This window comes from Physella acuta, unplaced genomic scaffold (assembly GCF_028476545.2).
Source record: "Physella acuta isolate Inbredline_101_S28 unplaced genomic scaffold, ASM2847654v3 ptg000362l, whole genome shotgun sequence".
In the NCBI taxonomy this organism is placed as follows: Eukaryota; Metazoa; Mollusca; class Gastropoda; family Physidae; genus Physella; species Physella acuta.
The window spans coordinates 27,729-40,731 of record NW_026731881.1 but is presented as its reverse complement, the minus strand read 5'-3'; the positions used below and the strand labels follow the sequence as shown (position 1 = coordinate 40,731).

At 35.8% G+C, this 13,003-nt stretch overlaps 1 protein-coding gene across 6 annotated transcripts in view; it reads left to right on the top strand.

Moving 5' to 3' along the window:
- The window catches only part of LOC131941431 (protein MTSS 2), a 48,959-nt gene that overhangs the window by 12,095 nt on the left and 23,861 nt on the right, over positions 1-13,003 (top strand). For 5 of the 6 annotated variants that reach the window (XM_059300684.1, XM_059300682.1, XM_059300679.1 and 2 more), the window contains 4 exons: positions 3,504-3,641; positions 6,523-6,630; positions 10,316-10,496; positions 10,615-10,785. In XM_059300684.1, coding sequence (XP_059156667.1) covers positions 3,504-3,641; positions 6,523-6,630; positions 10,316-10,496; positions 10,615-10,785 — 598 coding nt within the window. The remainder of the gene's footprint in view (positions 1-3,503; positions 3,642-6,522; positions 6,631-10,315; positions 10,497-10,614; positions 10,786-13,003) is intronic. The other variant, XM_059300683.1, reaches the window with a different exon arrangement.

The following is a 13,003-nucleotide window of genomic DNA, read 5'->3' as shown; positions in this document are numbered from 1 at the left end:
TATTAAGGGGGTATGTCGCATTAGTAGCAAATAAGTTCATCTGTAGATAATCATGCGTCTATCCAATGGGTCTCTTTCACTATGAAGTATACAGTTGTGCTGAAGTTCTTCAATTTTAAGACAAGCATCCCTAATCACATCAATACTTTTTTCTCATATGCAAAGTATGGCAGGAGTATTTTAGTCATGCCAAAAAAAATTTAAGTAAAGATTTTAACAAATATTGACGTTTTACTCCTCAGTTTGTAGGAAAAATTCAGTTTTATAATTTTGTCTATGTGTTTGTCTGTGAACTCGATAACTTGAGTACTCTTTCAGTTACCTTAACTTAAACAAATTTCATATACAAGTATTAAATCTATTGTATAGTTCTCTCTCATGTTTGGAGTGATTTCTGGTTACCAGAAGTGGTACTTGCTGTACTTCTACTCTACTTGTTCAGTTCTGGTAGCATTAATCTTCAATATTTTTGTCTTTTGGTTGTTGTGAAGTCCATCATGTACTGACTTACCTGCTACCATGTTTGTTTTCTCCTGCATCTGGTGTTGGTTGTGGGATGATCCAGATGATGATAAAGAGTGGATAACAGATATCCTTGATTGATTAGCGTTCACACCTAAAATCTCATCTTGGACAGGATGTCCCCTTGCATGTGTTTTTAATGAGGTTTACTGTTTTCATTGGAATGCCATAGTGTTGTAATAGCTTTGCAAGTATCTCTATTCACACTGTTAACTTTTTCATAATCAATTAAATTATCGTACAGTGGTGAGTCCCACTCTATTGACTGCTCAATTATGATGCAGAGTGTTGGGATCTGGTCCGTGCAGGATCTATTCTGTCAGAATCCAATTGACCTCTAGGTCAAGGACATTACTCATCCTACTCAACTGGACTCTTCTTCTTAAAAACTTTTCCAGGTACTTAAAGGCATTTGATTCTCCCCTGTAATTGTTACAGTAGTAGATATTACCTCTTTAGTAGCTTTTTCAGATGGCCTTCCTTTCAGTCTGTTGGTATTTTTACCTTCTCCCATATTCGCTCACAGAGCTTCCAGGTTTGTGTTTAAGGCCTGGGGTGTCATCAGATCCAGCTGCCTTCCCACCCTTCACGTGGAAGATGACTTTCCTAATCTTTTCTCTAGTAGGCTTTTTGCAGTTGATAGGGGAGGTCTACTTCAGCTGGGTCTATAACTGGGGGTTCAGTGATACTGGTCTATTTAGCAGTTGCTCAGTGTTCCACACATCTGTTGATTCAAGCGTTTGGTGGAAGGGACTAGCAATATTTCTCCAAAAAAAAGTTTTTGTGACTAATATTAGCATTTGCTTGCATTAACCATGAAACACTATTTTTGAAATTTTGAAAGAAATGGCTCCAATAAAATTGGGTCAAATTTGAGAAACGAGTTTGACCAAAGACTCACAGAAAAATAGTAGTCCATATGCTGTAACTTAAGAAAAAGCTAGTAAAAAAAGGTCTTTTCAAGCATCAGAACCACCACCTAAACTTATTTTTTGGAAGTTCCTCTATATAATAAAGTTCCAAATTATTTTTTTATTTTTTTTTGGAGTTAATACAAAAGGATTTGATTTTTAAAATCTAGAATGTGTAGAAAAAGTAATGTAAATTTTATGCTGTATCCATTATTTTGTATTGTATACAATAAAAAAGAAAATGCGAACTAGTTTGAAGAATTATTTTATAAATAAAATAGAAATGGGCAACATTATGTCTCATATGTACAACTTAGTTAAACTCAACTTCACCCACAACTCAAACCACACAACACCTTCTTACCTTGTTCTCATTCATTGTGAGATATCTTATTCCGCGTTTACACTTTCGACATGTATACTATACATTTCCAGAACACAAAGCCCGCCAAAATTTATTTTTATCTGGAACAAAATTTTCTCCACAGAACATGTATACTTTAGCGTTCACACTTACAGAACATGTTATAGAACATTTTATAAAACAAGCATGACCTTTTACCCGGAGCGTCTGCTATAAAGGCCTAGACAAATAAAATAAAGAGTAATCAAAGTAAAAAAAACATAGATACACACAGCTTTATTTTTTTTTAAAAAAGGAAAATGGTGTAGCCACGGTGCTTGAGATTCAACAATGAATTATATAAAAATTAGAGAACATGCAAGATTTTATAAATTTTACTGGAGTGCCAGCTACTGGAGCTAGACAGTTTTTATAAATATAATGCTGTGTATAATACCACGGGTCGTAGACATTACCCACATCTCCCGAAGAGATGCCTGGAAGAAACTTCCCACCCCAACCCCATGGTAGCCATTTCCCCAGCTTCTTTAATTGCTTGTCTATATCCTTCTGAAACAGCTTCCAATAAACAGGGCTAAATATTTGTTTGCTTAAAGTAAAGGCCCGATTTCTCCAAAAACTCCCATCTGTCAAGTTCATTATATGTATTGAGATCGTGTTATAACTGTACTGAGTCTATTATTAAGAATAAAAGTAGATCTAGTTTTTAGAGTAGGGCCTATGACATTTCCCCCCCTCCCCCCCACTTCGTTTCTGTATGTTTATTATGACCCATTTAAAACCTAAATAATTAGCCTATGACTTTTTTATCCGCCTGTTTTTATAGTTAGTTGATTATGTGTGATCCAATGAACACATTCTGGTCAGAGTTTCTTCCAGGCATCTATTTGGGGGATGGGGGGGGGGGAGAACGAATTGGAATTGAATTTATATAGAAAATATATACTTTTACCAGTGTCCGCCTGCCGCCCCCCCCCCCCCCCCCAGAAAAGTGTTGACCCCACCCCCCCAGGAGAAAAAAGTCTGGAAGAAACAATGATTCTGGTGGGTGGGCCTAAAGATTTATTCATGTCAGACGGAAGCTGAAAATATGTTGATACACTTAAAACAAATATTGGTCAAAGGAAAAATTGGAGATAAATTTGGTTAAATTATATTTTTTAATTAATTATTATTTTTGTAATTAATACCTAAACTGGTTTTAAGGCAAAATTGTAATACCTTAGACATTACATTATTTCATTAAAACGTGTTTGGAATTTAGACTAATTAAAGAAATACTAAGTAATTATAAAAATGTAAATTTTAGTAGGGCCTAGAGAAGTTATAAATTATGAAATCGTGTGCTCAAAATCAGTAGAATCTATATTTAGTTTTGCAATCAGCTGAGATCTATGATGCGCTTACTGCTTTTGACGCATGTGCACTCATCTAAAAATTCAGAACATGTCCTATGTTTTCGCTCAGCAAGCAAAGACAAAAACTTGACCCAGAACATAAAAAGGGGCGTGGTTTTGTGCCCTGTGACTCAGAAGATGTTCCATATACCCGTAACATGTTTAGTATACAAATTAGTAGGTCAAGTCTAGTATACATGTGTAAACACGGTGTTAGTCAATACCTGTTTTGTTTGTTCACCTTTTTATATAACCTGTTTTCTACTTCTATAATAAGAGACTTACTTTTTTATTTATTTTTCGATCAAGCAACCATCTCCTCCCAGTTCTCCTTCTTCTTTGGGTTCCCGCAAGTCAAGCATGTGCAGCATCAACAGTATCAACAGCAGCTCAAGTGGATCATCACATTCCCCGAGCCACACTATGCACAAGCGAAATACATCTCAGGTATTTAGTTTTCTCATTTCGCTGTCCCCTGTAACCGTTTTTATAACATAATTTGCTTTTTACAACTTTGATTACTCAATACTTTGTGACATTTTAAAACTATTGTTTTCATACATATTTATCTGCCTATTTTAACCCATTAAACATAGTCATATGAACCTTTAAAAAATGGTATTAGAATCCTTTAAAACACAAACAAGAGTATACTACGAAAAATGGTCATGACGAACCCTGTAAACAATTGAATCGACTCTTGAAAACAATTAAGTGAACCCTATTTTATAATTATCATATGAACCATGCAAAGTACCTTTAAAATGAAGTCATAAAGAACCCCTTAAAACATACAGTAAAAACCTTTCACAACTTTCATACAAACTTCTTGAGGATCTTTGAAAATTACTAGAAGAACCCTTTAAAGCAAAACCATTTAAACTTAAACCCTTTAAATAATCATAAGAACACAATTTCTAATCAAAAGAACCTTTGTAAATGTGGTCAATATATCAAATCCCTGAAACATAATTTACCAACCACTGTTGCCAGTGGCTTTAAGTTTTTTTGTTTTGTTTTTTTTCCTTTTGTAAGTTTAATTTGTTCCTTAAGCTGTCTGAAATAATTTACTTCTATTTACACTATTACATTGATGCAGCTAGTTAAGTCTGAAAAGATGAACTCTGAATAAGATCATGTTGTAATACAATTGTGTAGTTATATCTAGGAAATATGTATTAGAGGGTAAGAGATTTATAGCTATAATTAAATGATCATAGGATGCTGTTTGTTACAAGAGGGATTAGTTGGTCTAACTTTCAATGAAACTACTCCTGGATTAGAGCATCCAGTATTCATTTACTTCTTTTTTTAAAAATAATTGAGCTTAATCTACACTGTGGGCCATATCATGTAACAAACACTTTTCTGGCTTGCTTCATATCTTTCTTCCGCCTTATGAACTTACATTTTTACTTAGTTGATTAAAATAAATAATTGCAGCTCTACAGATTTAAACCTTTTGTATGTGTAATTTTGTGTGAGCATGTTTAAAAACAATTTATTTAGTGTGTATCTCTCTTACTACGCATAGATTTATATGGTCTTCAGAACACTGGGAATAGTCTAGTTCTTTCTCTCTCTTCTCCCTCCCCCCTCCCCCAGGCATCAGACATTGCACCACCTGGTTCGGAAGTGAGTTTCAGTTTGGTCACGAGACAAACTACAAAAAAGTATCAAATAAAATTTTGTTTAAGCATGATTTTATGGGGTCATAAACAAAATGCTATTGAGGCAGATTTTTACATTCACTCCCTACCACCAGATGTGGAACACACTATGAAAAGTTTAAATCCTCATCACCTCTAGTCACATTGTAAAAAAGTCTAGGCTCTAAATACCTCGCTAATTTTTTGCATGGACTTTGTAATTGACTTGACCCTATGGGATAACTATAAGTCAGCCTCGATGTCCTCGCTGTGGGCTAAAAACTTGTAGCGAGTGATATATTTAAAAAATTACTCTCCACATCAAAACTGTGTGTTAATTTGTGAGGTCTTAAAATCACCCCTGGGATAACAAAAAATAATAGTTGTTTCTTTTGGGAAAACCCAGGAAGTCCTTTAGTGACCAGAACACTATTTCCTTATATACATTGTACAACTTCATTCTGGATGTGTGTTAAGGAGGTAACTTTCTAAAGTATTAATTTTTTCAATGAATTTATATGTACGCTAGAGGGTAGAAAATATTGATGGTGTGAAGCCACTATGACAGTAGAACAGTGTAATTGTGTGAAGCCATCATGACAGTAGAACAGTGTGATTGTGTGAAGCCACTATGACAGTAGAACAGTGTGATTGTGTGAAGCCATCATGACAGTAGAACAGTGTGATTGTGTGAAGCCATCATGACAGTAGAACAGTGTGATTTTGTGAAGCCATCATGACAGTAGAACAGTGTGATTGTGTGAAGCCACTATGACAGTAGAACAGTGTGATTGTGTGAAGCCATCATGACAGTAGAACAGTGTGATTGTGTGAAGCCATCATGACAGTAGAACAGTGTGATTGTGTGAAGCCATCATGACAGTAGAACAGTGTGATTGTGTGAAGCCACTATGACAGTAGAACAGTGTGATTGTGTGAAGCCACTATGACAGTAAAACAGTGTGATTGTGTGAAGCCATCATGACAGTAGAACAGTGTGATTGTGTGAAGCCACTATGACAGTAGAACAGTGTGATTGTGTGAAGCCATCATGACAGTAGAACAGTGTGATTGTGTGAAGCCACTATGACAGTAGAACAGTGTGATTGTGTGAAGCCACCATGACAGTAGAACAGTGTGATTGTGTGAAGCCATCATGACAGTAGAACAGTGTGATTGTGTGAAGCCATCATGACAGTAGAACAGTGTGATTGTGTGAAGCCACTATGACAGTAGAACAGTGTGATTGTGTGAAGCCATCATGACAGTAGAACAGTGTGATTGTGTGAAGCCATCATGACAGTAGAACAGTGTGATTGTGTGAAGCCATCATGACAGTAGAACAGTGTGATTGTGTGAAACCACCATGACAGTTAAGGGTTTGCACTGTTTTAACAGAATCTCTGACCAAGACAACAATTTGGCATGTCATCTCATCACATTGAGCATTTTGGTATCTTTAAAGGCATGCTGGTACACCACCAAGCCAAGCTTTTAGCCTCAACTTTTGAAAAGTTTTAGCTCTTTGCATAACAATCTTGCTTTTCATGAGAAATATTAACATAAGTTGGTAATATTTGTAAGAAATGTTAAGATAAATTTTGTAGCTTTAGTCTAAAAGCTTGGCCTGACACCATTTTTTTTTTGTATGTCTCCATCATTGATCATCCTGTGCACAGCCCCCAGCAATCCGCCTGACCAGTGTAAGTTCCCAAGATTCAGGCTTCACTTCTCAAGACACATTGTTCCTGCGCCCCACCACACCACAGTCACTAAGTCTCTATCAGGTAGGATAGGTCACATCATTTCCATAGCTCTAGTGTCTCATTGGTGGGAAATTAATAGAAAGAACTAACATTGAATTCCATAGTTCCTTTCAGTAGTTCCCAGTCTAATAGAGAGGATAGTCAGGGCTGCCTTTACACTTTGGCCATTACATCATAGTTAACTGGGTTTCATTAAAAAAATTGATTATTTAAATTTTAGTTTTTGGTGTGCTTTGTAAACTCACAGCAACACTAGACTCATTTCAGGATAAAATATCACACTTCAATATTATTTATTCGGTCTTCATGAGCAGAAATAAATTCGATATCTACTGAAACAAAATATGAATAGGATACAATATATTTTGTATTCATTTCCATGTGACTACAAAACCAGCATGTCAAGTATCAAATTTAAGACAAGAAGTTGACCAAATGAAAGTCTAAAAAAATATATTCATAAAATACGTTTTAATAACAAGCTTTTATGTAATAATGCACTAAAAAGTAGAAATTAAATGATTTTCTTTTAATATACGCTACTATTTAAATTACCATAAAGAAAAGCGTGGTCACTTCATTATCTATTGGATACCTTTACTAATATTAAAGAGGAGACCCGCGCAGGGGCAGAACTACAGTGCCGCCAGCCCCTGCAATGCAGGGGGGGGGGGGGGGGCACGCCATTTAGGGGCCCACAGCACACCATAATAACATTTTTTGTATTTAAAATTTTACAAATTTTCTTGCATTTTTGACTTGATGGTTGTTTTGTAAAAAAGATTACAGTAGCTGCGGTTGGATTATCTTTATTCTATTAACACCAACCCAAGCTCTTATATATTCTTTTTACCTTTGTTTTTAAACCACTGTGAAAGTCGAGTCCTCTTTCTCCTACAATCAAACTTATCAAAGATAAGCACACGTTCCAACCACTTCCATGACTGATTTCCCTTTTTTAAATAGTCAAATATGGGTGCTCAGAAGCTCATTTAAATAGATTTTTACTAAACAAACTAAAAAGCAATTAATTCTCTTAATTATTATTTTTTAATAAATGACATTGTATAAAAAGAAAATGTATTTAAAATGAATAATATAAATACAAAAAAACATTAAAATAAACATAACACGACACCATTACTTTATACAAAGCTTTCATGAATTATATTCTTTTGACCTTCTAAGTCTAGAGGCTATGAGGTCGTATAGCAAAAATAAACTAAAACAGACTTTCAATGTACGCATGACAAAAATTACATGTTGTTGTAATTTGGCCAGCAATATTAATAAGTACCCTATGTTTGCATTTAATGTTTGTGCATATTATATGTATATATATATATATATATATATATACATATATATACATATATATATATATATATATATATATATATATATATATATGGGGGGGGGGGGGGTGACCTAAACAATTTTTTTGCGGGGTGGCCCTTTTTTTCTAGTTCCGCCACTGGACCCACACTTCGTATTTTTAATGTCCTTGACATCATAAATAATTTTTTGTGTGGTCTTGAAGCTATACTACGAGCAGATAATAGCATTCTTAACTTTAGAACTGTTGTATCTTTGTAGATGAGAAGTATGTCTCATTTTTCAACAATATTATTTCCACTTCTTTCTGTAAGACTTTTACCTATTATGTTTGGATCTGTAGTCCATCACCCCAATTAGCAAGTTGGTTCCAAATTAAAGATTTCTCATCAAATGTAAATGTGTATTATGATTTTCTTGCAATTTCAATTAACTTCTAAGCTTGAAGATTTTAAAATTCAATATCATGAAAACTGGGAAAATTTTAACTCTTATCTGTAGTTTTTCTGTTCATGCTTGCATCATGGTTGGGACTACTTGCTAGAATAATAGTTAGGATGAATTTAGGCTACTAAATTTTTTTTTTTAAATTCCTTTTTCTTGATATCATAAAATAAGGGTATTCTAATACTTAGCTAATATTTTGGAAGATCATAAAATCACAAGTGTAGAAAGCAGAAATGTTTTAAACTTGTCTCAGAACTATTTAATAATCATTTGCTTTAGTCATAGTATTGTTTGCATGGTCATCTTTTGATTGGTTGTGTTTATTATTCACCTGCTAGAGTTGCTTTTTGGCTTCCTTTTATATTTCTCTGAGCTGCATGTTGATAGTCACTTTAATTAGACTGACAGTGAGATGGGAGGGGCTGGTTGTGACATGGAAATTGGAGGGGCTGGCTGTGACAGTGAGATTAAAGAGGCTGGCTGTGACAGTGAGATAGGAGGGGCTGGCTGTGACAGTGAGATGGGAGGGGCTGGCTGTGACAGTGAGATAGGAGGGGCTGGTTGTGACAGTGAGATGGGAGGGGCTGGCTGTGACAGTAAGATTAAAGAGGCTGGCTGTGACAGTGAGATGGGAGGGGCTGGCTGTGACAGTGAGATGGGAGGGGCTGGCTGTGACAGTGAGATAGGAGGGGCTGGCTGTGACAGTGAGATTAAAGAGGCTGGCTGTGACAGTGAGATTAAAGAGGCTGGCTGTGACAGTGAGATGGGAGGGGCTGGCTGTGACAGTGAGATTAAAGAGGCTGGCTGTGACAGTGAGATTAAAGAGGCTGGCTGTGACAGTGAGATGGGAGGGGGCTGGCTGTGACAGTGAGATGGGAGGGGGCTGGCTGTGACAGTGAGATAGGAGGGGCTGGCTGTGACAGTGAGATTAGAGAGGCTGGCTGTGACAGTGAGATAGGAGGGGCTGGCTGTGACAGTGAGATGAGAGGGGCTGGCTGTGACAGTGAGATAGGAGGGGCTGGCTGTGACAGTGAGATTAAAGAGGCTGGCTGTGACAGTGAGATTAAAGAGGCTGGCTGTGACAGTGAGATAGGAGGGGCTGGTTGTGACAGTGAGATGGGAGGGGCTGGCTGTGACAGTGAGATGGGAGGGGCTGGCTGTGACAGTGAGATGGGAGGGGCTGGCTGTGACAGTGAGATGGGAGGGGCTGGCTGTGACAGTGAGATAGGAGGGGCTGGTTGTGACAGTGAGATGGGAGGGGCTGGCTGTGACAGTGAGATGGGAGGGGCTGGCTGTGACAGTGAGATGGGAGGGGCTGGCTGTGACAGTGAGATGGGAGGGGCTGGCTGTGACAGTGAGATGGGAGGGGCTGGCTGTGACAGTGAGATAGGAGGGGCTGGTTGTGACAGTGAGATAAAATGATCAGTTTAATGTAAATTTAAAAAAAAAATTAACTATTGAACAGTTAAATGTAAGTTTAAGTTAAAAAAAAACTCATTCAGTGTAAATTGTTTACAAATATTTCTCTCAATATGATATCCTAAAAAGCAATCTGTATGACAGTCTCAAAAATGATAAAATTACCTTTCTGTTTTTCTTATAGCCTTTATTCTTTAACAAGGAACTGATACACTCTTTCTTCCCGTAACTTATTTGTCAGCCTTCACCAACAAAAGTTAAGGTTTACCCTTTCTTCCCCTAAATTATGTCAGCCTTCACCAACAAAAGTTAAGGTTTACCCTTTCTTCCCCTATATTTTGCCAGCCTTCACCAACAAAAGTTAAGGTTTTATTCTTTCTTCCCGTAACTTATCTGTCAGCCTTCACCAACAAAAGTTAAGGTTTACCCTTTCTTCCCCTATATTATGCCAGCCTTCACCAACTAAAGTTAAGGTTTTACTTTTTCTTCCCCTAAATTATGTCAGCCTTCACCTCATGAAGACGCTGAGGGAGACTGTGATTCTACGCCAACAACACCTTCAGATAACACTCCTAGTGCTTGTTCCACGTGGAATAATTGGCCTAATTTGCCATCTGGACCTAAGAGCGAACCAATGCGACCACATACTATTAGTACAGCTTATGAAAAAGGACATGCCAGACCAGGTAAACATCATCCTAATTTAGCTTATGATGGCCACAATATTATGCTCATAAAGTTTTTTCCATTGTCACTTCCATTGTCACTTGAGATTACTTATATCAATATTGTGATATTTTCTAGCATTGAGTGCTGCTATATTTGAACCTCCCCAAGAAGGTGTAGAGATGAGACGGTCCAGTAGCCAAAATCACAGTCGTCCATCTGCAACTATCAGTAAACTCCAGCCTGTACTTCCTCCACATTGTCCAAAGCCTAAGGGTGTAGCAGTAGCGCCCCCAATGCTGCCACCAGGTAAAAGAATCACTTTCATCCAATATTTTGCCAACACATTCTGAGAAACTTCTAGCTTTTTAAAAAAGCGGGTGTATAGCTTTTTTTTAAAGTGAAAGATAACAAACAGTATAAATGTATATATAAATAAATATAACCCTAACCCTGAATTATGTTCCAAACATGTAAAAAAATAATTTATGCTGATTTTTTCACATTATACTGACACTGAATTTGAGATAGATTGCTTCTTCATCTTCAGGTATACCCAACACTTTCAGATTGACTCCATCAATTTATAAGTTTTTAGAGCATAGGCTTGGAATAATATTCAATATCTACTAAGGTTAATCGATCTCGAAAAATTTCTTAAATAAACAAACTTTGCATATCATATGTGCAATTCTTATTTAAAGTGTTGTTACCTACTCTAAGTAAAAATTGATTAAACTCATGATCTACAATTTGGAACTAAGCTTCTAAGTTTCAATACTTCAAACTTTTCACAATGTTCAAACTTCATGCATGCTTTTTACAATTGCACCTTGAGTTCTATGATGTATTACAGTTTACCCCAATAAAGGCACAGCTTTATTGGAGAGCCAGTACCAGGAAGGCTGAGCTTGATTTAAGCTCTGCACTTGTATCACACACAAATTTTGAACAAATGAACTCATTATTTTACATGATTACAATTTTTCTATATATATATATACTATATATGTATATATATATATTTATGTATATATATATATATATATGTATGTATGTATGTATGTATGTATGTATGTATGTATGTATGTATGTATGTATGTATGTATGTATGTATGTATGTATGTATGTATGTATATATATGTATGTATATATATGTATGTGTGTATATATGTATATATATATATGTATGTGTGTATATATGTATATATATTTATGTATGTATATATAGTTATATATATGTATGTATATATATGTATGTATGTATATGTATGTATGTATATGTATATATATATATGTATGTATATGTGTGTATATATATATATATATATATATGTATGTATATGTATATATATATATGTATATATATATATATATATATGTATATATATATATGTATATATATATATGTATATATATATATATATATGTATATATATATATATGTATATATATATATGTATATATATATATATATATGTATATATATATATATATATATATATATATATATATATATATATATATATATATATATATATATATATATATATATATATATATATATATATATATATATATATATATATATATATATATATGTTACTGTCAAAGCCCGAAGTGCGGCCAAAGCGTGGATTGGCCGGCCAATGTGCGCATTGGCCGGCTCTCTTGGCCAAAGCCCAAAGAACTTAGCACTAAGATCGTATTTCATACATTGGCCGGCCAATGCAGGCACTGGCCAGGATGTACTGGCCAAAGTCCGAAGTGCTTAAACTTGACAGCGTATTTTGTTTATTGGCCGGCCAATGTGCGCACTGGCCGGGATGTCCTGGCCAATGTTCTATCTAGACTAAGTTGTGATCGCGTTATTTCTGAACTAAAGAACATGTGGCCTGAACTTAAACTAGTTCACGGAAAACCAAGGCATAGCCAAAGCTAAGGTTCAGTCGAACGTGCCAACCAAGGTGTTCAAAACATGATGATGGGATGTAAACAAATGAATCAGCTCATTGGGCTGAGAGTCTCAAATTCATTCAATTTATGAAAAATTGTTCTTTTCATCAAGGAATCCAACAATCGCCATACGTAGTCTTGTTTGGATGCAAAGCAAAAGTCGGACTTAGCACTTCAAATCTACCAAGAGAGGCTCTCGATAAAATAGTTACTGAGGAAGATCTTGAGAACATTGAACAAGAAATGGAGGTTGCCATAAATGCAACGACATCCTCAGCTAACACATCTGCTGCCGTGGCGGAACGTCCAGACCAGTTGTGTGACAATAATGTGGCCAACAGATTCTGTATAGTTTGTGAAAAACATTGTAGTGCAGCTCATTCTTGTGGAATACCCAATGAAGCAGACGAAGGGTACGGAGGGAACATTACCTGCAGATTGTGTCACAACAATCAAGATATCATGGAACACAGGTCAGCAGCTCATACTGGCTTGCAAACTCAAGGTGCTAAGATGCTTAAAACATCAAATACAAAATTTAAAGATGGTGAAGTGGGTAACAATGTACACA